The sequence below is a fragment of the Symphalangus syndactylus genome, chromosome X (genome assembly GCF_028878055.3).
Source record: "Symphalangus syndactylus isolate Jambi chromosome X, NHGRI_mSymSyn1-v2.1_pri, whole genome shotgun sequence".
NCBI lineage: Eukaryota > Metazoa > Chordata > Mammalia > Primates > Hylobatidae > Symphalangus > Symphalangus syndactylus.
In genome coordinates, this window is record NC_072447.2 from 109,360,734 (window position 1) to 109,388,485 (window position 27,752).

At 35.4% G+C, this 27,752-nt stretch overlaps 2 protein-coding genes across 2 annotated transcripts in view; both read left to right on the plus strand.

Annotated features, from left to right (window-relative positions):
- IL1RAPL2 (interleukin 1 receptor accessory protein like 2) overlaps positions 1 to 27,752 on the plus strand; it is a 599,554-nt gene that overhangs the window by 200,126 nt on the left and 371,676 nt on the right. The gene's annotated exons all lie outside the window — the stretch shown is intronic.
- On the plus strand, positions 19,966 to 23,709 carry LOC129475573 (BTB/POZ domain-containing protein KCTD9-like). The gene is given in 3 exon segments (XM_055267712.2): positions 19,966 to 20,041; positions 20,133 to 20,426; positions 20,542 to 23,709. Coding segments are annotated over 3 exon segments (1,197 nt in total). The 5' UTR covers positions 19,966 to 19,994; the 3' UTR covers positions 21,398 to 23,709.

Sequence of the window (27,752 nt, forward strand, 5' to 3'; positions counted from 1 at the left end):
ATCTTTAACTTCTTTGGTTAAATTTATTCTTAGGTAATTATTTTGTAGCTATTGTAAATAGGATTGCTTCCTTGGTTTATTTTTCAGATTGTTTACTGTTGGCATACAGAAATGCTACTGAATTTGTATGTTGATTTTGTTTCCCACAACTTTACTGAATTTGTTTATCAGTTCTAATAGATTTTTTGGTAGAGTCTTTAGGGTTTTTTTAATATAAGGTCATATAATTTAAAAACAAGAATAATTTGATTTCTTCCTTTCAAATGTGAATGCGCTTTATTTCTTTCTATTTTCTAATTGCTCTGGCTTGGACTTCTATAGCTATGTTGAATAAAAGTGGTAAAAGTGGGCATCCTTGTCTTATTCCAAATCTTAAAGGGAAGGCGTTCAGTTTTCCCCCATTTAGTATGATTTAGTTAGCTGTGGGTTTGTTGTATATGGCCTGTATCATGTAGTCAGTATACTCTTAACGCATTCATATGGGAGAAACTAAGGCACAGAGTGGTTAATTAACTTGCCAAGAATCCTCTGTTTATAAGGGGCAGAACTGAGATTAAAATTCAGGCAGACAGTATCCAGAGTTTGTTGTCATAATCACCAGGACAGTACTTACAACATAGTACATCATACCATAAGTAATTGATTATTTTTAAAAATCTAGGTATGAGAAAATAAATGTATAAGCTATAGTAGTAACAATGAGAACAGAAAAGAGGCTATGAATGCAATAGGCATTTTGGAGAAAGGAGCAACAGCATTTACTAAATCTCAGATTTGAATGACAAGGAGAATGATTATACCAGTGATATTAAAAAAAATCTAAAGAGATCAAAGTCTTGGGAGGGGAAATAGTTTGGTTTCTGACATTCTGATATTAAGTTGATGGTAAGATGTCCAAGTAGAGGAACTATTAAGTGAAATATGGGACTGAACTCAGATTTGAAGACAAATCCCTTCAGACTCTTTGTCCAGAGTCTGCAGGCCATAGAGAGGTATGAAGAGAGAGGATAGAACCTAGAAGGAGCAAAGGCTTTCACCAGGTAGACATTTCCTCCTTTCTTTTTCCTGTAATATTATTATTGAAATACAATTCAACCTTAGTTTTAACTTTTTCCAGGCTAGGATGTTTCCTTGCTTCCTCGTACTTTTCTCCACCAACATCAAATCATAATAGGATGCAGCCCATTCAGAAAAGAAGCCAGTTAACAAATTATGCCTTCAAAGGAAGAAAATTTCCTGTGATCCCCGATTGTGGTCTAAATTATGTTTATTATACATTTAATAAAATTCTGAACAGATATTGAACTATTTTAAATTTCTTGGATTTATTGCTTTTATACAAAAACAAACTTACAAATGAAATATAAATAAAACCACAAAACTAATAAATTTAAAATTAATTTTAATTATATTTGTTTTACTGAAAAAAATCACTGTTCGGAATGTGACTATGTACTACTGAAAAGTGCAGGTTTGTTAGAGTTGTACATGGCTAGATTTCTGTGTGCTACGAGGTGCTTTTAAGTCTCCACCACTTAGATTACAGTGTGCCATGATGTGTTTTTGTTCTCATGTGACATGAAGGCATCATTTATATACATTTATATGTATACATTTATATACAGTACTACTTTGTGACAATATAATCATAAATATGTAAAAGCTGGCACTTAAATAATGCAATAGTATCATCATGAGGTGATCACCTAGAACACCCAAAATCTATTTTCTTAATTTTTTTTAATTCAAACATAAAGTTTGAAACATATACACACAAAAATATTATAGAAAAGTCCTGCCCTCCCAAAACTCTAGTTTGAAAAATATTAATTTGAAGGCAGGAGATAAATATACTGTCTTGTTGTGGCTTTATAAATTTGTACGTTTTCCTAGCATGACTAAATTTAATCCTGCCTATGTGTTCATATAATGAACGTGGGATTTAGGAGACATGAGATCTCAAACTGGCTCTGCCATTATTCTATTATAGAATCTCAAGGAAAGTGTTTTACCTCCCTGGACCTCATTTTTCTCGTGTATAAAATGGGAATTGGAGAGGAAGAAACAGGATGAACCGCATGATCTCTAATTAGGACTCCTTGTGATTTTCAAGTCAACCATACATTTGAATTTTAGAATGGATGATATACATTTCACTATATATGTATATGCACTTATGTGCACTTACTGATACAATGTTTACTTAACACCATGGATATTAGTTCATTTGCCAAGGAAGAATGTTACTCAAAATTCATGATAAAGAATTTTTTTTTTTTGCTGCTCTTTTGGACTTGTAATAAGATATTGTTAACCTACGTGTACTTCATAAAAACTTTCTCTATGTGCATTTTTTTTTTTTTTTTTTTGAGACAGAGTCTTACTCTGTTGCCTAGGCTGGAGTGCAGTGGCACAATCTCGACTCACTGCAACCTCTGCCTCCCTGGTTCAAGCGATTCTCCTGCCTCAGCCTCCTGAGTAGCTGGGATTACAGGTGCACACCACCACGCCCGGCTAACTTTTGTATTTTTAGTAGAGACGGGGTTTCACCATGTTGGTCAGGATGGTCTCCTTTTGACCTCGTGATCCACCCGCCTCGGCCTCCCAAAGTGCTGGGATTACAGGCGTGAGCTACCGCGCCTGGCCTCCCTTTGTGCATTTTCTAAAAAATGTATCTAACTTAATGATTATGAGTAGACAGTTCTGTTGAATTTTATTTATGCAATCACATGACCATTTCTTTACTTTGAAACATATAAAATTGTACTGTAAGTAAAACAAGTAGTTCCATTGTGTAATTATTTCCTCATTACATATAATTTAACAAATATTTCTTTTCAAATTAGGGAATAACAGACTTGGCATTTGTATACTTTAAACACTTAAGACTCCTTCAGCTTCTAAAGAATTTAGGTTAATTTACAAAACAGAAAGTGATTGGCTTACATTATGCTTTGAATCTGTAGAAAATGGGTAATTGGGCCGGGCGCAGTGGCTCACGCCTGTAATCCCAGCACTTTGGGAGACCGAGGCGGGTGGATCACCTGAGGTCAGGAGTTCGAGACCAGCATGACCAACATGGAGAAACGCCATCTCTACTAAAAATACAAAATTAGCTGGGCGTGGTGGCACATGCCTGTAATCCCAGCTACTAGGGAGGCTGAGGCAGGAGAATTGCTTGAACCCGGGAGGCAGAGGTTGCAGTGAGCAGAGATCTCACCACTGCACTCCAGCCTGGGCAACAAGAGTGAAACTCCATCTCAAAAAAAAAAAGGGTAATTGAATAAAATAAACTATTCTATGAAAGTGTGAATTAGTAACTCTGACTATGTCGGCAGCCACAATTTTGCCTCCCTAAGCAAAGCATATAGAGTATACATGATCACATTAAGAAATACAGCAAGATGTTTTGGGTCAAACCAAATATTTTACCAAGGCAGTTTTTTGTTTTTTTGTTTTTTGTTTTTTTTTTTTTTTTGCTAATGATGATTCAACACTAATACCATGAACAAGACAAAATGAATTGTTGTGAGCACAAATTTTCTACAAACATTATTTTAAAACTTGGCATATTTATGCCTATTAGTGAACACATCTTTATAATTTACAGCTTAACCTCTTCAGGTTTATAAGAGCAAGCCGGTTTGACCACTGGAAAAGAAAAAGGAGAGACAGTGCAATAACCACAGTCTCTGAAGAGGCCTACTGAGTAACGGTCTAGTTTATGCTTAAAATACTGGAAGGCTTGCATCCCTCAATCTCTCAGTCAATTACTTTAGTTCTTTGAAATCACCCCATTAATTAGGACAAATCCTGCGTTTTCTTGTGTCTAGATTCATCAGAGTTTTTTTGCATCTCTGTCTTATCCACAGTTTAGTTTTATATAATACAACCTGATAGCATCTTGTTATCATTTTGCCTTGATTTGCTTTGTGTCTTATTACATAAAAGGGGTACTAATCTTTGGGAATTCACTTCTTATTACAGTCAATTGAGATTTGTAACGAGATGCAAACTTATATTTTTATTATGAATAATTGGCTACAAAGGAATTTCTAGCATGATATGTTATCAGCATAAATTACTATGTTTTAATTTTAACGTATTTTTAAAATATGCTCACAGGAATGGTTTTTCTCCTACTTAGTTTTGTAGAAGGTTATTTTGTGTCTTCCCACTTCATTCCTAGTATGGATTCCAAATATATCACTTGCTTGATGGTAGTATAATTTTATAATTATATTGTTATTGGCAATTCAGAAAATGATTTCTATAGTTTCTTTGACATAAAGTGGATAACCAGAATGAGTTGATTTTCATTTATCTTTGAAACCAATTATAATTTTAGTACCAACCAACAGTTGGCACTTAATTTGCCTGGTCTACAGATAACCAAGAAAAGATATTGCCATTCATTGGTCTCCTCACTCTCTTCTATAACCGGAAGCTAGGCTGTAAATTGCCATTTTCTGTAAAAGTTGGTCCATTTGACTCCCTCTCTTAATTACCGAACACTACTGTTGTGATGGTTTTAACTTGATTATGTACAGTTGTTAGGCAAATACCAGTTAGGAGCTGTGAATGTTTTAGAAACACTTCCTCAGAATAATCGTGCTCAGTTTTTAAGGATAGGAACTGGAGGCTAGTTAGATATACATGTGATAAACAACAAATTATTCATCTCATGTTGTTCTTTATTGGGGGTATTTCTGTTTTTCTAGGGTGGAATAAATACAGAGGATGGTTCACTTTGCTCTGTCTGGACAAGAAGCTGTGATCTCCAGGATTGTTCTTTTTTAAATGAGATAAATGAATTTTCACCTTTAAGTAGAGTGCTTATATAATTTATTATTCAAACGAGAAAACTTTTGAGAACAAAAGAGGTTATTACTAACTGTTATGCTGGGACAACTGGCATGAATTGGGGATTTATGCCAGGCAAACTGTATTACATGGTCTGTCACCTTGGGACAACATGGAGATTTGCCTCCCCACCACTTCTCCCAACCCTGTCCCTCTCCATCCACTCACACCCCAGCCTAAGAAAATGTTCTGTGAGACATATATAGCTCAGGGGATCTTTGATTATACTGATGTGTGTTCCTCTGCAGGGATTACTTAAAAAATAAATATCCCCCTACTCATCTATCTTCAAATAAATCAAAACAAGGTTTTTCATTATGTTTCCATGTCTCCCTCCTCTGCTGTTGTATCTCTTTAACAGTCAAACTCTCAGACAGAAGATAAGATACCATGCTCTTTCTAAAATGTAAATATAATCATATCACTCTACTATGTAACACATTTCAATGGGTTTCCATTACTATGGACTTTGTGATCTGGCCCCTGCCTCAAATCCCACCATTCTCTACCTCCCTCCTTTTGCCAATCAAGAATCTCTTTCTGTTCACAAAGTAGTATTCCAAAGACATAGAAATATTCATATTGTTATATCCTAGATAGTAAGAAATGTGCCTACACATGAAAATTGCCCTATCATGTAGCACGGTGCCTGACCTATAATTGGCATTTAATAAATGTTGAATAAAGGAATGAATGAAGAGTTAAATGCCCCGAGAGAGAAATTTTATTTAAGGCAATCTATTTAAAATATGAATGAGTATATAGCAGCAATTATCCTCTTGATCTGCTTAGTTAAGAGTTTACTATATTGTTGGGCTCTTTTTTTTTTTTTTTTTTTTAGGCAAAGCATAGAGATACTGCTTTATAACATAACATTCCCCCCACTGTCTTAAGGACCTTTAATATGCTTAAGGGAAGTTAATGTATTAATAATAGAAAGCCATTTCCTACGGCCTAATTAGCCATATTTCAATCTTTGTAATTCTGTATGAGAAAAATATCCTCACAGAGTTCAAGTATCTGTGGCATATGTTTTGGCCTCATATATCTAGGGTGAAAAGCTAACCTGGTAAATATGCATTCCAGATGGCTTTCATCAGATAAATCTAGTGAATAAGAGGCCCACTGATAAAAATGGAAGTTATAAAAAATTAATAAGTAAAGAAAATGGATGTTGAAATAAAGACCTGGGATAACCATCACGGATCTCACAATAATGCTTTACATTATAGCATGCAAAACACTTTTATGGACATTTTCTTCATTTAGTTCTTGGAATTGTGGGGAGAGACTCTGTAAAGTAGGTAAGGCAAGGTCGTTGTTATCCATGTTTCACATATGATGAAACTAGCTTATAATATTTTGTTCATTTATTTCAGCCAGTATTACTAGGCTTCACTTATTTATGAGACTTCAGAGTGAATAATAATCATGTTATAGGGTGCCCGAAGAAATTAATGATATCTAAGGAATCACAGTCCTTAGCATAACTTTGGTTTATTTAAAATGTGCTGATCTGTAAAACCAAACCACTAGGGTTTGAAGAAGACTGGCTGTATCTAAAGATTAGCAAGATAAAGATTAGCCAGGTCCTGTTGGCTACTTATTCTGAATCCTTAATAGGCTGAACTGGAAGCTAGTGAGGTTTTAATCAGTTGTCCATTTAGGACCCCTCATCAGCACCAGTTCATAGGGCCTGTCTGAAATATTCTTAGGTAGCAGAGGTTGTACAGAAAGATCTTTGTGTTACTCTTCCCTCCTAAGCATGAAACACCAAAATGAATAAATGAATAAATCAATAAATTATATACTCTAATCTTGACCTCAGTGCATAAAAGCTAAGTAGAGCTCTAGACCAGGTACAATCATGTGGCACTTCAACGTATTTGAATTACTGAATTGTCACCAAAATATACATCAAGTATTTTTTTCACATTTAAGACATTGTACAACGTGCCATAGAGCTCAGGAGAAGATGAGGAACTTTGACAGTGACGTTTTTTTAAGGTGCAAATGGCATATTTGTGAGTTATGAGCCTTATTCTCTGTAGTCCTAATAATACATTTATCCCTCATAGAAAAAGGGTTTCATAAATCAGCCATGGAAATGTGCAATATTCTCAAATTCAGGTATGGAGATATATGTATAACTTTAGTATTCCCACTGGTTGTGCTGAAGTGTCGTTGAATGTGTGAGTATGTATGTGTGTTTTCTCCAGATTCTGACTTTGATACAAACATTCAAAATCTTTAACAGACCCCCTTTTCAGGTTAGCAAATCTTAGTAAATGTCTGTTGGCTCTACTCTTTAAGTCTGTGATACTTTTTTGCATCCATGTTAAAATTGGGATAACTGCTAGAAAATAATTAGAACTAATGTACTAGTATAATTAACCAATGAGTTCTTTCTGCCTGCTGCACAGACAAAATCAATTCACTAGGACTGCAGCATTGCCGTAAAGAAAGTTTAATTGACACAAGGCTGGCCACACGGGAGAAGTTCTTGCTCAAATCAGTCCCCCTGAAGGCTCAGAGGTTAAGGTTTATCAAGGATAATTTGGTGGACAGGGAGCTAGGGAATGGGTGCTGCTGATTGGTTGGGAATGCAATCATAGGGGTGTGGAAAATGGTCCTCATGCACTGAGTTGGCTTCTGGGTGGGAGGCCACAAAAACAGTTGAGTCCTGAGTCATGATTCTACCTCTGGGTGGGGTCAGTCATTTGCCAGAATGCAAAAGTCTGAAAAATATTTCAGAAGACCCATGTTAGGTTCTACAAAAGTGATGTTATCTACAGGAGTAATTGGGGAAGTTACAAATCTTGTGACCTTCAGAACAATGGTTTGTTGTTGTTTAACCACACCTACATCTTAGCAGAATTCATGTCCCTCTTATAAGCCTAACCTGTGGCCTTTTGTTAGTTTTACAAAGGTGGTTTAGTTTTGGGAAGGGCTATTATCATCCTTGCTTTAAGGTTAATCTATGAACTAAATTACTTTCAAAGTTAGCTTCATCTACACCCAGGAATAACCAAAAGCAGCTTGGACATTAGAAGCAAGATTGAGTAAACTATGTCATATTTCTCTTACTGTCATAATTTTGTAAAGATGGTTTCCCTAGTTAAGAGAAATTTTCTAAGATTCTGGTGATCCCATGAAGACCTCAAATCAATACATATTTTTGAGTGTAAAAAAAATACATATTACTATGCTAGGCACTTTGACGTATCTCTTCTCATTTAATTTACACAACTACACTCCGAGGGCATTATCAACCTCCCTATTTCATAAATGAGGAAACTGAGGCACAGATAATTAAAATGACCTATCTTAATCAAAGGTCTTTAACAAGTCATTGAATAATTTTGTTCTTTCCTAGAAAGTGAGTATAGCCAGCTTCACAGTTGATCATTTTAGCAATTGAGATGATGTTTGTGAAATGGGTTTGGATACTCTGAACTGTCATGAGAAGTTTGTTTGTTGTCTAGTTTTACCAGTAGTGCTGGATTGCCTAATGGGCAGGCTAATCATGCATTTATGGCATTAGCAATGCAGCATATCTATAAATCTTGGTGAATTATTTTAAAGCATGAAAGTAGCCATTAGAAAAAGGTCTTTTTGGATTTGCTAAAACTTATTTTATATTTTAGAGTTGCGTTTACTTTGAATTATCTGTTTGGGCATATGATCTTTTCAGAACTGAAGGCCTCTAAATGTCTTAATCTAGCTCCTTACTGCATTTTGGATGTTTGAGAACTCATTTATTCATTCAATCATTTACCATTTCTAAAATCTACAAAGAACTGACTTTTCCTTTCTTCTCATATTCTTAGATAATCAGTCACCCTTCTTTGAGAGTCAACTGGCATTACATTAGTTTAGGCCCTCATTATCTCTTACTTGGGCCATTGTAGCAGCCTAGTAACTACTCTCCCATGTTCAGTCTTTCTCTTCTTATAACCTATTTAATTGCTACTTATAAATTGACCTTACCAAAACTCTCCTTCTTTCATCAGGAACCTGTAAAGGATCTCTATTGTTTACCATATCAAGACCAACCCCTCTGCGGTATTTTCAAGATCTTCAAATACTGACTCCTATCCACCTATTTAGTCTCTTTTTCACTGTGTCCCTAGTCTTCTGTTCTGCTTAACCTGATTTTCTCATTGTTTTCTACACAAGCTATGCTCATTCCTACATCCAAGATTTTGCTCTTGGTATTGCTCTGACATGTAATGTTTTTTCTCCCTTTCTCCATGTATCCAAATTTTCACCAACCACCAACATTCAGCTCAAGTTCTGAATCCTCTGTGAAGTCCTCTCTGCTACTTCAGGTGATACTCAACTCTCCTTCCTGTGGTTACCCTATTATAATTGTGGCATATATTTTAGTAACTAATTGCCTTCTAATTATTTTATATGTGTTGGTTTTACCTCTATAACCAAACTGTAACTCCCCAGAAAGTATAGCAGAATACTACATAGTAAATACTAAATAAATAAATATTTTTATTGGTTTATTAGCCAAGTAGTATAGAGACTCTATGAATTTTAAATTACCTAATGTGACTAGATGGAATTAGGAATAGTGATTAGAGTACTTTATGTCTTTTTAAAATTCATAAATATATATATAGGCTTTATTCAAACACTCAAAGTTTGAAATTGGAAGCCACTTCTCAAACCAGTCTGCCCCCTCTGAGGCTGAAAGGGTTCTCACATATATCCTCATGGAGCCATCATAAAGAAAAAGAGATATTCTTAATTTTTTTTAATTAAAAAAAAAGAAAAGAAGAGATATTCTTAAACTCATTTTAGAGATGAGTAGAGGCTGAGAAGAGTATAATGAGGAAGAGATGCTTTATTTCGTAAGAAAGAAAGGTGAGAAACAAAGACATTCCAGATGTATAGAGCACTGGAAAAGAGACATCGTATATATCTTCAGTACATTCAGTGATGTATAAATAGTACAATATGGCTGGAACCTCAAGTTGATTCAAGGCAAGTGAATGTAGGGAAATAAAAGATGTGGTTTGAAAAAAATCTCAGTGTGTCCAAAATTGAGCTCATCACATTTGTCATCCCCTTCCCAAATCTTTTTATCTTCCTTCCCAGTGATTATTCCACCACCCACCCAGTTTTTTAAGTCAAAAATTCAGATGTCATCCTTGACTTTCTCTTTTTTCTTCTCCTCTCTATACAGCCAAATGCTAGGTTCTGCTAAGTATGCATCTAAATTAACCTGGGAAATTGTTAGAAATGCAAATTCTAAAGTTCAACACCAGCTACTAAATCAGAAGCCCTGGGGATGGTGCCCAGCTCTCTGTTTTATCAAGTCCTCCAGGGGATTTTTTTGCATGAGGAAGTTTGAAAGCCATTGCTGCAGGCAATGAGGAGTCATTGAGAGGCTTGAAGCAGGAAAATGACCTAGTAGAATATGCATTTTAGAAAGGTCATTCTGGTATTTATAAGGAAGACAGATGTTAAGGGAGCAAAATTAAAGGTAACAGAACTAGTTACTAGAATACAAAAAATAAGCTAATAAAAGACATAGAGGAAAAGATAAGTTTGTAAGGTATTAAAGAGCTAAAATTGATAATTTATGTTACCATTCGGTTGCACAGGGTAAAGAAGAGGGAGTGATAGGTGTCTGGTCTTGCACACTGAGTAAATATAATGATCAGGGTTTGGGGAACTATCATCAATGCCCCTTCCTTTCCTTTCCTTTCCTTTCCTTTCCTTTCCTTTCCTTTCCTTTCCTTTCCTTTCCTTTCCTTTCCTTCCTTCCTTCCTTCCTTCCTTCCTTCCTTCCTTCGTTCCTTCCTTTTATTAATAAAGTTGAGATGACTTTATGGTAATCAGGTATAAATATTTTTTTAAACAATTGTCTCCTTGAGTCTGAACCTTGGGAGAGAGGTCAGGCTTATCGATAAGGATTTTGGAGTCAACAGTATACTAGCTGGTAATAGCTACTGCCTGAATTGATTAAATAACATAAAAGACAAATCTTTTCCTCTATGTCTTTTATGTTATTTAATCCATTCAGACAGTAACTATTACCAGCTATTATACTGTTGACTCCAAAATCCTTATCTACAGGCCTGACCTCTCTCCCAAGGAAGGAAGAATTTCAGGGTGAGAAGAGAACCAAGGATGAAGTCCTTGATAAGACCAATACTTAAGGGAGGTCTCCAGGGAATCCTGACTAATGGTTAAAGAGTAAGGGAGAGAACCAGAAAATTGATATCATGCTGGTAGAGGAGGATAGAATTTCAATGAGATTAATAGTGTTGAATGCCATAGATAGGTCAAGTAAGATAACTAATTAGTTATATTAGTTAGTACATAAGTTCCAAACCCCTGGGCCATGGACCAGTATCAGAACCAGGCCTCACAACAGGAGGTGAGTGACAGGTGAGTGAGCGAAGCTTCATCTGTATTTATAGCTGCTCCCATCACTCACATTACTGCCTGAACTCTGCCTCCTGTCAGATCAGCAGCAGCATTAGATTTTCATAGCAGCATGAACCCTATTGTGAACTCTACACGTGAGGGATCTAGGTTGCATGCTCCTTATGAGAATCTAATGCCTGATGATCTGTCAGTGTCTCCCATCACCCCCAGATGGGACCATCTACTTGCAGGAAAAATCAGCTCAGGGATTCCACTCATTCTACATTATGGTGGGTTGTATAATTATTTCATTACATATTGTAATAATAATAGAAATAAAGTACATAATAAATGTAATACACTTGAGTCATTCTGAAACCTGCCACCTCCCCAGTCCATAGAAAAATTGGCTTCCATGAAACCAGTTCCTTGTGCCAAAAAGGTTGGGGTCATTGAGTTAGGGGATCACTGTCTTTAGCAATTACAACTTCAAGGAAGTTTTGAGAGCAGAAGATGGCAGTTCATTAAGGAGTAAATTGGAATCAATAAATGGAATTTTTAGCTATTACTAGTTTATGAAAGGAAGGAAAGAAAGAGGGAGTGACAGCTAGATTGAGAAAAAACGTCGATGGGATTTTCTTTTATTGACAAAGAGAATGTACGTTTACAATCTGAAAGAAAAAGTGAATTGGGAAGAAAAATTTGAAGATACATAGAGAAACAGAAAACTTGATGGAATAAGATCTCAAAGAATAAGTGAGGAGATAAGATCCACAGCAGAGTAGGAGGTATTAGCTTCAAATATTGTATTTTTATTGTCTCTTAATGCATCGGCCTCTCCCAAGTAAATTGAGAACCCCTCAAGTGAATAGACATAGTCTTTTTCAGTCCCTAGTTTAGGGCTCAAAAAATTTTTTGCTGAATGAATTAAGATCATTTCTTGATATACTTTGATGCTTCTTCTCTCCCCCACTTACTCTTCTTTTTTCCCCAATTTTCCATCCTTAGCTCTCTTTTCTTGTCACTGTATTCAATTGCTCCAGGAGATCTCAAAAATGCCTAAAGTTTCTTTTTTTGAGGCAGGAGAGGTTGAGATGTGACTAGACCTTTTATACTCAGAGTAATGCTGTATCATTAATTATACCGTCCCTTCCTGTTTGCCTTCCCATGGAGCCACACTAAGTAGAATTGGATTGGATTTGAGGGTTGTTTTCCAACATGTTGCAGACACTTGATATACAACCTTTTTTTTTTATTTTTATTTTTGGCAGGCCCCCTTCTTAACCCTACAACCTCAGAAACTTTCCATTTTTGTACCTGCTCAGTTCTTCCAGTAGAAAGTAACTCTTGATGCATAGCGTCTTGGACTGGGAAGGTCATTAGAGTTTTTTGATGATGATTCCAAATGCAACAGAATATCTTGCCTGTTTCAATAGATTTTCCTTTGTTTTGACTTTGTTGACCTATCAGTTGCTGAATGATATAAGCAGCTTCACAGTAAAAGAGGGTATATTATACACAGGTTGAAGCAGGATAAGTATTTTTGTCCTAAGAGAAAAATCTGATCTAAAGATATTTGATTTTTTTGTGTGTGTGTATATAATTAGGAATGACCATTTGAAGTAGAAGCAGAGATGTCCAAGAGCCCAATTTTCAAAGTAATAATTTGCTATATTTATTTCAAAGTAAGGCTCTATGGCTAATTTTAGGAAAGGCCTTGGAAATGAACCAACATGCTTTAGGAAGATTCAGATGTTTAGTTTTAAACCTTTCCATACATGCTTTAAAACATTCTAATAGTTATCTGTGAAAGAAATGCATTTTAAATATAAGAAAAAAAGCCTATTTCCTTTTCAGTGCCTTTCTACAGCAACTGAAAGTTAAATTAGAATGCCAGCTGTTATAAGGAGCATGTTAATCTTCCTCTAGGGCAAGACCGTTCTTCTGATCTTCTCCTGTTTTCTCTACAGTGCCCAACACAGTACAGAGAAACTAGTGGAAACTTAGTCCATACTTGTTGACTTGAAAGTTTACAGAAACATTTTGTCCTCTACAACCTCCTTCAGACTATCCCTGTCGACCCTATATTTAGAAAATGGGTTCTTGTCTAAGTCTGGAGACAAGGTTATATCTGTGGAACAGATGCTCATTATAGTTCACATGCATATTGAACAAAAATTCAGAAAAGCAATGAGGTGAATTTTATAATCTTCAGAAATCCCCTTGAAAGAGCCACAAGAATAGGAAGCTGGTGCATATCATCCTCATTATTTGTCTGCTCTCTAATTGGCACCACCAATGTTTTGGGTTCCAATTCATTGACCCATGTTTTTATTCCTCTGCTTTTTCAAAAAAAAATATAAACTTTAAAAGACGCTCTGTTATGCCACTTGACTGGTTACTTTTTGTACTTATCCTTATAAGCAGTGTATAGGTCAAAATCAATGTAAATATTACCTATACCTCTCAAGCAGTCTCTCCCCTTACCATCCCTATCCTTCTTAGGGATCGCTTTCTTAATACTCCAAACATATGCTTCTCTCTATCATAGAACTGATCACCCTATATTGTAATTGCCTATTATGTTTGTCTGTGTCCCCCATATTGAACCGCAGGCAGAAACTATCTTCCATTTTTGTATCTCCTGTACCTGACACAAAGTCTGGCATATAATAAAATATTCAATATATATTTGTTGGATGAATGAATGTATGATGCTCCAATATAGCCAAATTTGCCAGTCTACTTTTAAGGCCTTCATTAATCTGATGCTATTTTAATTTTTCAACTTCATTTATGAGCACATATTATGTTCCAAGCACTATAGATATAATGGTAAATAAAAATAGAAATTATCCCTACTTTTACAAAACTAATAGTTCAGTGGAGGAGGCAGACATATTATCACACAAATAAGTATAAAATTACAGCTGTGGTGTCTTGAATGAGAGGTACATAGTGCTGTAAAGGCTAATAATGGGGCAGGGTGGGAAGTTTTCCTAATCTAGGAGGAAGTGATACTTAATCTGGGATCTGAAAGACAATTAACATTAGTTAAGTAGAAAGCAAAAAAAAATATTCTAGGAAGTGAGAACAGTGTCCTGTGCGGTAGAATCAGAGGCAGCAGAAGGAGAGATGAAGCTGGAGAAGTAAGCAGGTGCTAAATCGTGTATTACCTTACAAACCATGTTAATGAGGTTTTGTCTTTATTCTAAAAGCAACAGAAAACATATCCTACAACATTCTTGGTCTTTCTGTTCTTTTTCAAAACCACAAATCTTAGTCTTTGTACTTCTAATCATACCATCCTCTACTTGTATTATAGTCACCACCCCTTTCCACTGGTTCAAATCTTGTTTTTTGTTCAGGTATAGTTCAAGTCTTATGTCCTTCAAGATGACTCCTGTATTAGTTCAGTCTAGACAGAATAACCTTTCATATTGTATAGCACAAATTTATACTGTTTATATACTTATTGTGTGGGCTCTTATATCATCCTACCTTATACTTTTATGATGATTTCATACATGACTTTTCACTCAAGAGACTGTGTAATATTTGTTTTCTGAATTCCTCTTAAATATCCATAGCCCAGTACTTGATTCACACTGGATTCCCAAGATATACTGAGCCATGAAACTTGATATAAACCAAATCTTAGAATATATTAAGTGAAATACTTTGATCCTAATGCTCTTGGTGATGACACAAGCGCATCCATTTGAAAAATAAAAAATGCAGTTATATTACCTGGTTTTATTGGCTACATCATAGCAATTACTTCACTAAGTTAACTTGTCTTTTCACTGCATTTATCAATCTGCATTTTACTCATTCAATAAAAATATACTGAATGTAGATTATGAAGCAGCTACTGTGCAAATAGGGACTGGGAATTAAAAACTGAATACAATATGGTCTTGACTATTATCTTGCTCTGTTTTGTGCTGCTATAACAGAATATCTGAGACTGGGCAATTTGTAATGAACAGAAATGTATTGGCTCACAATTCTGGAGGCTGGAAATCTGATACTGAGGTACCACCAGGTTTGGTAATTCTGATTCCAAAATGGTGCCTTCAGCACTGTGTCCTCCAGAGGGGAGGAACAATTAATATTCACATGGCAGAAGGCAGAAGATCAAAGAGATAAAAAGAGGACAAACTCATTCCTTTATAATGGCATTAATCTCACTCATGAGGGTGAAACCTTCATGGCCTAATCACATCTTGAAAGTCCCACACTTTCATATTGTTAAAATTGTAATTACATTCCAGTATGAGTTTTGGAGGGGCTGAACATTCAAACTATACCAGTCATCACAGAGCTAAAAATATGGTGTCCAAAGCTATTAAAAATCACATTTCTATTGCCAAAAGGTTATATGAGATTGGTTGACATTCAGGATCCTTAAGCAGAGTACAAATGATGTATTTCATTTTCACAGGAAATGTAGCCTCACCATAAGTTTATGGATACAAAGTCTGGATATTGTGGAATGTGCTCAGCATTAAAGTAATGCAACAAAAATTATTTCCTCTGTGAGTATTATAGTCTTTGATATTGAACCTTTAGGCACTGTACAGGTAATACTCTGTGAAAAGCAGAGTTTTATAGGGATAACAATTCATCTATACTTTTCAGTAAGGCTAGGTAAAATTTCTTCCAATTGTGAGGCAGTCCAGAGCTAGGACTCCCTTAGGTTGGTGATTTTCTTTATGAAGCCATTAAGAAGTTACGAAGGCATCTAGAGATAGAGATCATCAGTCAGTGATTGATTATTAGCTTTTTTAAAAGAAAGACTTTGGCCAAGTATATGAAATTCTGATTATTTACCCTAATTCTTATGAAATCTTAGGGTAGCTGTTAATATAAAGTAATTAAACATTAAAACATTAATATAAATTCTTAATAATTTAGTTAACTCTTTGAGTTAACCAAAGCCTGACTAAAATCTTTGTCCTAATAGAGGAGACACAGAAAACTACTTATTCTATTAATTAGCATACATTTTAAAGTATCCTGAAGGTAACTAGCAAAGTTTAGGTGCTTGAAAAAAATTGTCACTTTCCTAATCTGCCATTTGAAGAAAAATGCTCCTAAAATTAAACCATTACTATGTTTTGTTCATGAGACATGTTACATCAGGGGATGTTTCCTAAAGGTTTCATAGAGAAGTAGTCAATACAACTTTCAAAAATGAAAATAAAATTAAAAAATAACCTAACATTAATTTTGACTCCTTTTTTAAAATCTTCAGTTATTTCATCTGAAGCAATACAGAGTTGCAAAGCATTATCACTCAATCATAAGGATCTTTCAAAAATTATACCACCCTGCTATGAAAGACTCAATTTCAAAATATTAATGATTACAAACCAGAGCTTCTGTAAACATACATCTCAACTTTGAATACTGGCAACACTTTCAGCAAGATAAGGATGACAAGAAAACGTACTTTCCTAGCCTGTTTTCAAAGCACATATACATTTTTAAAAGGTCGAGGGGAGGGACATTGTAAGAATGTATTATTATAGCTTTTTACTGAACTGATTTATTTTAGATACCTTTTTGTTCATATCTTTTATGTCTCCATCATAGTAATTGTATTCTTATATGATGAAAATAGGATGAAACAAAATCACTGAGAATATACACACTGTCTTTGTTCCTGAAGGACAAACGGTGACCCAAGTCATGGGCTGCTTTGGCTTTGATTAAAATTAAAATCTTGTACAGATTCCAGTTCTGAACATATGTCTCATACTCTATGCGCTCACATTAGGGTGCGTTAAAAATATTTTATGCTAACAGATTACAGTAGGTAACAGTATGCCTTTGTTTTCTGCAAAAGAATGAGTCAGTGAATTGTTCTACTTAGTGGTTAAAAGACTAAAGATGCAAATGTATCCCAATAGCTCTAAATCCCACTGTAATTCTTCCTAATTTAAGGTATTTATGAACTCATAACAGAGGCTCAAGCTGTTCATATTTCTAGCTTATTTTATTTATCTTTCTCTTATTACCTGTTCTACTCTAAGCTTTGCAAATCTTGAAAATCCTAAAAATGTCAAAGGAGAGACTTCACCAATTAAAGTGTGCTGCAACATAGTGGAGAGAATGGAATCATTGTGTGGTTCATATAGAACTGCATGATTTATATGAGTTTTCTTTCCTTCCCATGATTTGTTGTAGCAACCAACTTCACATAGTCATGTAAAAATTAGAGGGTTCTAAGTTCTTCCAATTGGCTCTGTATTTCAAAGTACCTGTTGAACTAGGCAAACAGAATAGCATCATTTTTTTTAATAATCAGTGATTTTGGTGAAACAGGTGGAAGATACATTTTTGTTTCCAAATGCTTTCTAAGAATGACTATAAATGCACAGTTTATTAAAGAGATTCAACAATGCCATTTCCCTGGTGCTTCTCTACCAAGTAAATGACATTTTGAAATATTATTTTTTTTTCTAAAATATAAAAGACCTACCCAGCCATTATATAAAATGAGGAAACTCTTGTTGTGTTAACATCTTGAATCTAGTCTCAGGGAAGCTGTTTTATGAGATTTACTGGTGCAATTTTGTTGCAGATGCTCATGATTTATAGAAAAGCTCATGGAAACAGACAGAATCTGTATAAAGAACCAAAATAAAAACAAAAACATTAGGTAACTCACATGAGGTGGATGTCACATTCATCATGTTTTTGTCATTTTGGTTTAATGTTCATGTCTTGGGGAGTATTTGAGAGTCGTGCTATGTGACCTTCAGATCCCTGTAGAGTGGTTCAGGTTCAAACTCCTGGAAGGCTCACATGTGATAAGGTTTGGGCTACTACCTTTCTCAGCCTGTGAAATTTGAGACTTTCCCCACATTTTCCCCTGACCAGTGTATCCAAACCTCCACACCTCCAAACGGCCATTAAATTTTGAACTCCTACTGCTCTCATTCTCTTTCTTCCCTCTTTTGTTAACGTAATAATTTACCAACCAGTTTTTCTTTAGGAAGCAAAAATGTATTGCTGCCTACTCTGATGTTTGCACAGTGTTTTAGAAGGCAAACTTCTTATAGATGGTATACAGCCTGGTGCTTCTCCCTTCCAAAGTGCCTTATACAGTGCTAGTTATAAAGTTGATGTTCATCATTGGCTTATTAATTGATTGATCCTTGTGTCCTGTCCCTCAACTAGTCTTAGACATTGTGTTTAGAAGATAAATAGAGCAGGGAATTTTTCATCTGGCCTCATTGTTCCTCCAATCACAGAGATGTGAGCCCACCTAGTGACAAAGTACTAGAAAAGAGAGCAGACTGTCAGTTTCATCCTTGTCTGTCAGAGCATGAGACTGGTTTGGATGACTTTGCCTAGTTGATGTTAAGCACATTCTCATTTCCCGTGTTAAGCCTTATAGATCAACTAGACTAGAGTAGTGCCATGATATGTTCTCACCTCTTTTCCCAGCGCCTAGGTTACCTCATCACACCACCATGGATTAGACTGTTAGTATTTGTTGCTTTTATTACAGATGATTTCTAATATGTAATTTATTATCAATAAAGGATGATGCTTTATTCTTCCTTGAAATTTTCTGTTCTCCCTCTCCTTTTTTTCCTATTCTGTTCAGGGACTGGAGGGATGAGGCACATTTATTCCCAAAAAGGAGAGCAGATATAGTGGTTGGTAGGGATGGCAGGATCTCCTGAACTCCTACTGCTGAACTTACAATTCTATATTTTGCATATTTATATTCAAATGGTTCAACAAATATATAGGAAAGGATCCTACAGGACCCTACAGTTTCCAGAACTGATGATTTGTCATCTGAAAAGGTATTTTTCTTCATAGCTTGAGAAGACGTTAAAGCAAGGCTGTTAGTATACATTCAATCTAAAATTCAACAAAAGATTCTTCTCGTTTACAGAATGAAATAAATGCATATTAATATATTTCGCCATACTTTCACAAGATTTTATTTGCTACTACATAGACACCTAGGTTATATGCTACCCTAACCAATAAAAATTCTATGACCAAGTTTATGTATTTCCTATACAAGCAGATTTTTTGTATGTTTTGAAACATTCTAAGACAGTAGTGTTTATTCTCACATATGGTTATATACATATATATATAGAGAGAGATTTGTTTTTGATAAGTGATGTATGGTTCATGTAAGTGTCTTTACAATGTATTATATTTAAGGTTTGATTTTGTAGACATGTTTAGTTTGATTTTTGGAGTTTCAAAGCTTGTGAAAATCATTTTGGTTCAGAATAATAAAATAAGTTAGACAATGAAATTTATATGCATTTTCATATGTCTGTACAGAACTTGATATAAATACTCAAGCATTCTTCCTTTATATAACTTTAGGTTTAACTTTGATTTGATTTAGTAACATAAGATTAACAGTGATATAAATTTTGGTTCCTCTAGAGAAAGAAATACTTGAGACCACTAAAATTAAAAATCTTTCATTAACATCCTATAATTTTATGAAAATTTAATAAGCTTCAGAAAATATAATATATTTGGAGCCTTTTATAACATAGTGTAGCATTTGCTTGGAACATGGAATGAAAGTTAAGAGTGAAACCCCGGTTTTAGCCAAGGGCAGGAAGGTGGCAAAGGGAGGCGAATCCGAGTGGGTGGAGGGAGGGGAAGGGCGGGAGGAGAAAAAGGTGAGAGGAGGACTAGGTGGGAGGATGGCGGCTCACTCAGGACCCAGCGGGGGCAGCGCGATGAGGCGGGTGACCCTGTTCCTGAACGGCAGCCCCAAGAACGGAAAGTGTAAGAAACTTAAATGAATATGACTGATTGTCACACAAAAAAGGTGTGTCTTACTTCAACACTCGACATTCAAGAAATATTTATCAAAGACCTGCTGTAAGCTAGGTGGTTGCTGTATATGGAACTTTATCTGATTTGCTTTCTGTGCCCAGCAGTAAACTCGGCATAAAAGCCACCAGTGTGTATAATGGGAAAGGTGGACTGATTGATGATATTGCTTTGATCAGGGATGATGATGTTTTGTTTGTTTGTGAAGGGGAGCCATTTATTGATCCTCAGACAGATTCTAAGCCTCCTGAGGGATTGTTAGGATTCTACACAGACTGGCTGACATTAAATGTTGGAGGGCGGTACTTTACAACTACACGCGTTACTCCTACCAGGTTGTAGCATGCATCTTTTTGAGAGAGCAGCTGGGATTGAGTATACTCTTGACTTAAATATGTTTGTTTATAAAGACAAATGGAGAAATCAATTTTTTCCCTGAATTCTAAGGAGCACTTTGGTGAATAAGGAACCTGACAGTATGCTGGCCCACATGTTTAAGGACAAAGGTGACTGGGGAAATAAGCAATATCATAGAGGAGCTTTCTTAATTGACCGAAGTCCTGAGTACTTTGAAACCATTTTGAACTACTTGCGTCATGGACAGCTCGTTGTAAATGATGGCATTAATTTATTGGGTGTGTTAGAAGAAGCAAGATTTTTTGGTATTGACTCATTGATTGAACACGTAGAAGTGGCAATAAAGAATTCCCAACCACCGGAGGATCATTCACCAATATCCCGAAAGGAATTTGTCCGATTTTTGCTAGCGACTCCAACCAAGTCAGAACTGCGATGCCAGGGTTTGAACTTCAATGGTGCTGATCTTTCTCGTTTGGACCTTCGATACATTAACTTCAAAATGGCCAATTTAAGCTGCTGTGATCTTGCACATGCAAATCTTTGCTGTGCAAATCTTGAACGAGCTGATCTCTGTGGATCAGTGCTTGACTGTGCAAATCTCCAGGGAGTCAAGATGCTCTGTTCTAATGCAAAAGGAGCATCCCTGAAACTGTGTAATTTTGAGGATCCTTCTGGTCTTAAAGCCAATTTAGAAGGTGCTAATCTGAAGGGTGTGGATATGGAAGGAAGTCAGATGACAGGAATTAACCTGAGAGTGGCTACCTTAAAAAATGCAAAGTTGAAGAACTGTAACCTCAGAGGAGCAACTCTGGCAGGAACTGATTTAGAGAACTGTGATCTATCTGGGTGTGATCTTCAAGAAGCCAACCTGAGAGGGTCCAACATGAAGGGAGCTATATTGGAAGAGATGCTGACACCACTACACATGTCACAAAGTGTCAGATGAGAATTTTAGGGGCTGGAGGAAGATGTACAAGATGAAAATGTTTTCCTTATCACTTTTCTTTCTCCACCCACTCAGTTGTCTAGAAGAAATCACACTGTAAAGAAATTAAAAAAAAAAAAAAACGTTCAGAGGATTATGCTTGTTCTGAGCGGTGCATAAGGGAAAAAACTGACTTTTTGTCCATATTCTGATTTTTAACAGAAAAGCACTCATTTAATAGATGTAGGGAAACTAGATATTGCTGCCTATTGCAAGGGGTAGGGGGGTTTAACCTGGTTTTATGACCAGGAATAGTATCTATTATATTTGCTTTTAAATAGGCATGATGTGGAAATACCATCTTGGTTTGAGATGCATTTGAGGATTTTAATTTATGGAAAGCACAACATATGCAATTATATTTATTGAATACCTAGATGCGGTATGGATATTTAAATTGTTAAAACTTTATGAAAACTTGGAAAAGGTTGTTCAGGTTTATAAATAGCTTTAGTGATGCCTCCCCTCTTTAAATACCTGTCATACCACATGAATATAGTGAGATCAGACTCCCTAAGACTCTTTTCAGGATCATTTTTATAATGTTTACTTTTTAGGACAAAACAGTAGCTAAATTAAAGTAATATCCAGTTCTTACTGATTGAGACAGAGTGGAAAGAAAGACATCGTTGTACTTCACTGTCATTCCAAAGGTACAGTGGAACTCCGGATGGAGGAATAACTTACCTATCACTACAACACTTATAAATGAGAATTTCTCAGAATTTCATTCTAGGCAAGTTCCACTCAACACCAGACCAAGCAATTCTATCTATTTACACTATTAGCCTAGTTTTCTCATACAGTCATCACAAGCATAGGAAGATACTTCAAAACCAAAAAACCAAGGTGCATCATTAATATTCATTTAATTCAAATACCAAATAGTTTACATAGGGCCAGCTTAGAAATAGATACTAAATCCAGAGCTACTGCAATCAAAGCTTATATGAGTGAATATGGTAGAGTTGCCTGCTAAAAGGCAATGTAATATAATTGCAGGTAGAACCCTACAGTGGGGAATGAGGAATTTTAAACACACATTTGATTACAGCCACCAAAAAATAGATGTAAAGTAAAAATAAAGGCATTTGGCTGGTCCAAGATGTAATACCAATCAGTCAGCACCTGTGAGTCTTTTACTTATATTTTTTGTGTTTTTTTTTTAAACAAATTTTAGCCCAATTTTCTTGAGTCATTATCTCTCTGCAGCAGCAGAGGAAGGGCCTGTACCTCCCTACCAATGACCTGGTGTTCTTATTTTCTACCCCAAGAGCAGGGATATTAGCTGTGTCCAAATGGGTTCTGAATTCTACAGACTCATCAACATGAGGCAAGGAATCATTGAAAACCACCTGTGTCTCCTTTGGGAGAATGACATATCTTTAGTATTTACATAGCTTATTCTTCTATATCTACATATGCAAAGCTTTCCTTAACAGTAAAGGGTACATATGCATAGTGGGAGGAGATCAGACCTTTACAAGTGAAGGAAAGCAACTGCAGAAATGAATTATTTTCTTTGCTTTATTATTTTTACCAAGACAGAGAAGTATTGAGAGATAATCTGTTTTCATAATCAATATGTGCCTAAATTATATTTAAATCATTTCATTCTGTACTATATTTTCAGGAATTACAGAATGCGTTATTCATTCACTTAAAGGTACCTCTGTAGAAATAACCTAAAACTGCAGAAGGATATGAAAGATCTAAACATGGTGTGCTTAGAAACTGCAGATTTTAGATCTAATGTATACTGCATTAATAAACGATATAAAGTGTTGAAAAAAAAAAAGAGTGAAACCCAGGTTTTAGATATACCTCTACCACTTACTTGCTATATGATTTTGGGAAAACTATTTTTTTTGTCCCTGAGCTTTAATGCCATTATCTGTAAAATGCAGTGTTACAATAGATCATTGTAAGTTACAGCCAATATCAAAATTTTTCTTATGGTTGATAGGAGGTTTATTTCCCAAATCTCTCTCTTTAGAAATGCTTAGGTATGTCAGGCCGGGCGCAGTGGCTCACGCTTGTAATCCCAGCAGTTTGGGAGGCCGAGGCGGGTAGATCACGAGGTCAGGAGATCGAGACCATGGTGAAACCCCGTCTCTACTAAAAATACAAAAAATTATCCGGGTGTGGTGGCGGGCGCCTGTAGTCCCAGCTACTCAGAGAGGCTGAGGCAGGAGAATGGCGTGAACCCAGGAGGCGGAGCTTGCAGTGAGCTGAGATGGCGCCACTGCACTCCAGCCTGGGCAACAGAGCGAGTCTCCAAAAAAAAAAAAAAAAAAAAGAAATGCTTAGGTATGTCTACAAGCATATAGCTTAATATTTCAAACAAAACATTCATGTTTACCTTTATTATATTTTTTCATAGCTTTAATTTTTGAGTACCTATGCCTCCAAACCAGTCAAATCAATTTCTCCAAACCTATGCCTCCAAACCAGTCAAAATAACTTCTATATATTGAAGTTGTTGAAAGCACGTGTAAAATTCAGGATAAATTACCATTGCCACGAAAAATGCTATAGATTAGGTGTTCTTTAAAAAAATTATATACATCTAAGAATTATTTATTGGAGACACTACTATGTTCTAGGCATTGTCTTAGAAGCAGGTGATACAAAAGTGACAGATAACATCTCTGCTCTTACAAAGATTATACTCTTTTGGGAGAGAGAAAGTGAAGAAGAAAACAAAACATTAAAAAACTATCAGCTAATGGTAAGTGCCACCCAGATGAACAACATATGTGATGTGGTAGAAATTGATGAGATAGAATGGACCAGGTAGTAAGGGAAAGCAGAGATCTGAATGCCATGAAGGAGCCAACCACATGAAGATGAGTGGGGAAAAAGCTCCAGGCTGGTATTATGTGAAGGCCCAAAGCAGAAATGAAGTCAGCATGTTCAAGTAATTGAAAGATTAGTGAGGCTGAAGCTTAGTGGCAGAAGTAGAGAATGCTAGGAAATGAGGTCAGAAAGGTAGGTAGGGACCAAATTGGCTCTGATTTATAGATAGATAGATAGATAGATAAGAGTGTGTGGGGGGGGTTGGAAAATATATTTTAAGCAGATTTGGGGTATGCTTAAGATTTAGAGTCAACAGCACCCGTTAATGAGGTGAATATGAACAGTAAAGGAAAGAGAAATTGGAAAAGCCCCTAGAGGTTTGGTTTGAGCACCTGGATAAATGGAGGTGCCATTAATGAAGATAGTAGAAGATTTGAGGGAAAATCAAGTGTAGGGTACAAAGAAGCAAACATCAACAACTCTATTTAGTCTTATTAAGTTTGATATATTACTTAGCCATCCATATAAAGATGTTAGGTAGACAGTTACATAGAGAAGCCTGAGTTTCTGGGTAGAAGTCAAGGCAGTAGATCCATATATGGGAGTCATCAGTATCTATATGTTATATAAAGTCATGAAGCAGAGGAGGAGAAGTTAGCAAATAGAAGTATTGGTTGGTGAGGTAGGAAAAATTAAAGAGAGACTATAGGAGGAGGCGATACCAAGAGAAAGAGAGCATTTAAAGTGGGAGGGATTAGTAAGCTATGCCAAATGTTACTGAGAAGATAATGAGGATGAGAACTGAGAAATGGCTATCAGACTTGGAAAAGTGGAGACTATTGAGTGGTGGTAAAGGAAGCCTACTTAATGTTGATTGAGAAGAGGATATAGAGTGAGGAAATGAAATTTCTTCACACTATTTCCCCTGCTGGGATAGGCTTGGTATTTATAGGCCAGGAGAGAATTGGAAGATATACTCAAAGTACTTAAAGAAAAAAATAAATCAGCCAAGAATACTATATCCAGCAAAGTAAGTTATCCTTCAGAAATGAAGTAGGAATAAAAACCCCCCGAGAGAAGCAAAGACTGAGAAAATTAACCACCACAATACTGGCTTTACAAGAAATGCTTAAGGGATTCATACATCTGGAAGTGAAAGGATGACATCTACCATTGTGAAAACATGTGAAAGTATAAAACCCATCAGTATAGATAATTCCATAATCACACTCAGAATACCCCAGTGCTGTAATGTTGCTATGTAAATATTTCAGTCCTCTAGTATGAAAGTTTAAAGTTATAAGTGTCAAAAGCATCAACAGCTACAATTAGTGGCTAAGGTAGAAACAAAGATAAAGTTATAAATTAAAGCAATAAAATACAAATTATGTGGGAGGAGAGAAAAATCTAGACCATTTTTATGCAACCAAAGTTGTTATCAGCTTAAAATAGTCTATTGTAATTATAAGATTCATTATGTTAGTTCCATGATAACCACAAACAAAGAAATCACAGCAGATGCAGAAATAATAAAAAGAAAACAAAACTTAACACCACAGAAAACCACCAAACCATAAAGGTAAACAACAACAGAGGAAGAAAGGAGCAAATGATCTATAAAACAACCAGAAAACAATAAACTGGCAGAAGTAAGTTTGTACCTATCAATAATAACCTTGAATGTAAACAGATTAAATTCCTTAGTGAAAGATATAGAGTGGATGAATGCGTTAAAGAAAACCACTAAACCCAACTATGTGCTGCCTACAAAAGGCTCACCTCACTATTAAAGACAAACATAGACTGAAAGTGAAAGAATGGAAAATAATATTCCATGCAAATGGAAACCAAAAGTAAGCAGGAATAGCCATACTCATATCAGATAAAATAGACTATAAGTCAAAAACAGTAAAAAAAAGACCAAAAGATTATTGTATAGTGATAAAGGGATCAATTCAACAAGATGATATAACAATTGTAAATATATATGCACCCAGCACCAGAACACCCAAATACATAAAGAAAATATTATTAGATCTAAAGGGAAAGATAGACTGCAAAACAATAATAGTAGAGGACTTCAACACCCCACTTTCAACAATGGAAAGAAAGTCAACAAAGAAACATTGAACTTAAACTATACCATAGACCAAATGTATCTAACAAACATTTACAGAACATTCCAATAAACAACCGCAGAATACACATTCTTCTCAATTGCACATAGAGCATTCTCCAGGATAGATCATGTGTTAGGCCACAAAACAAATATTGACAAATTTAGGAAGAAAAAGAGCACAACAAGTATCTTTTCTTATCAAAATGCTATAAAACTAGAAATCAATAACAAGAAAAACTTTGGCAATCTTACAAATACATGGGAATTAAACAACATGTTCTAAGTAATCAGTGAGTCAACGAAGAAATTAAAAAGAAAACTTAAAAATTCATTGGGACAAATGAAAATAGAAAACACATCATACAAAAACCTGTGGGACACAACAAAAGCAGTTCTAAGAGGGAAGTTCATAGTAATAAATGCCTACATCAAAAAAGAAGAAGTATCTGACTCCAATATTTATTGTAGCACTATTTACAATAGCCAAGATATAGAATTAACTCACATGTCCAATGCAGATGAGTGATAAGAAAAATGTAGTATATATATACACAATGGAATACTATTCAGCCATAAAAAAGAATGAAATCCTGTCATTTACAGCAATTTGGTTGGACCTGGGGGACACTATGTTAAGTGAAGTCAGCCAGACTCAGAAAGACACATACCATACCATCTCACTCATAGGTGGAATCTAAAAAAAAAAAGTTGATATCATAGAAGAGTAGAGTAGAACAATGGTAATAAGGGAAACAGAGACTGAGGCAGAGGTGGGAGAAAGAAGGAAGGATGTGGCAAAGTTGGTCAATGCATACTAAGATACAATTAGAAGGAAGAAGTTCTGGTGTACTGCTGCACAGTGGGGTGACAATGCTTATCAGTAAGGTGTAGTTTATTACAAAAGAGCTAGAAGAGAGCTTTTGAATGTTCTCACTGCAAAGAATTATAAACACATGATGTGATGAATATGCTAAGACTATGATTTGATTATTATACAACATTTATGCATCTAAACATTGATTTGTACTCCACAAGTATGTACAACTACAATATGTCAATAAAAAATAAAAATTATTCTGATGAAGAAAAATATATTTGGAGTTTAGCAATTTCTTCTAATTGACTTTGATTTTTGTTAAATTCAAGGAAAATTACTGAAAGTAATGCATTTATTCAAAATAGAATATGGAATGTTACCCTATTTTTTTAAATTATTTTTCTTTCCAATTTTCTATCTATATCTCTACATAGATGGCTGGAATGATGTTTAATAAATGTTAATAATGAATGTTTCAGTGTGGTAGGATTCTGTATTATAGTTATGTAATTTATTTTTTGTGCTTTTCTATATTTTATGAATTTCTGTCATAAGAACATATTGTTTTTATAAAATATCAA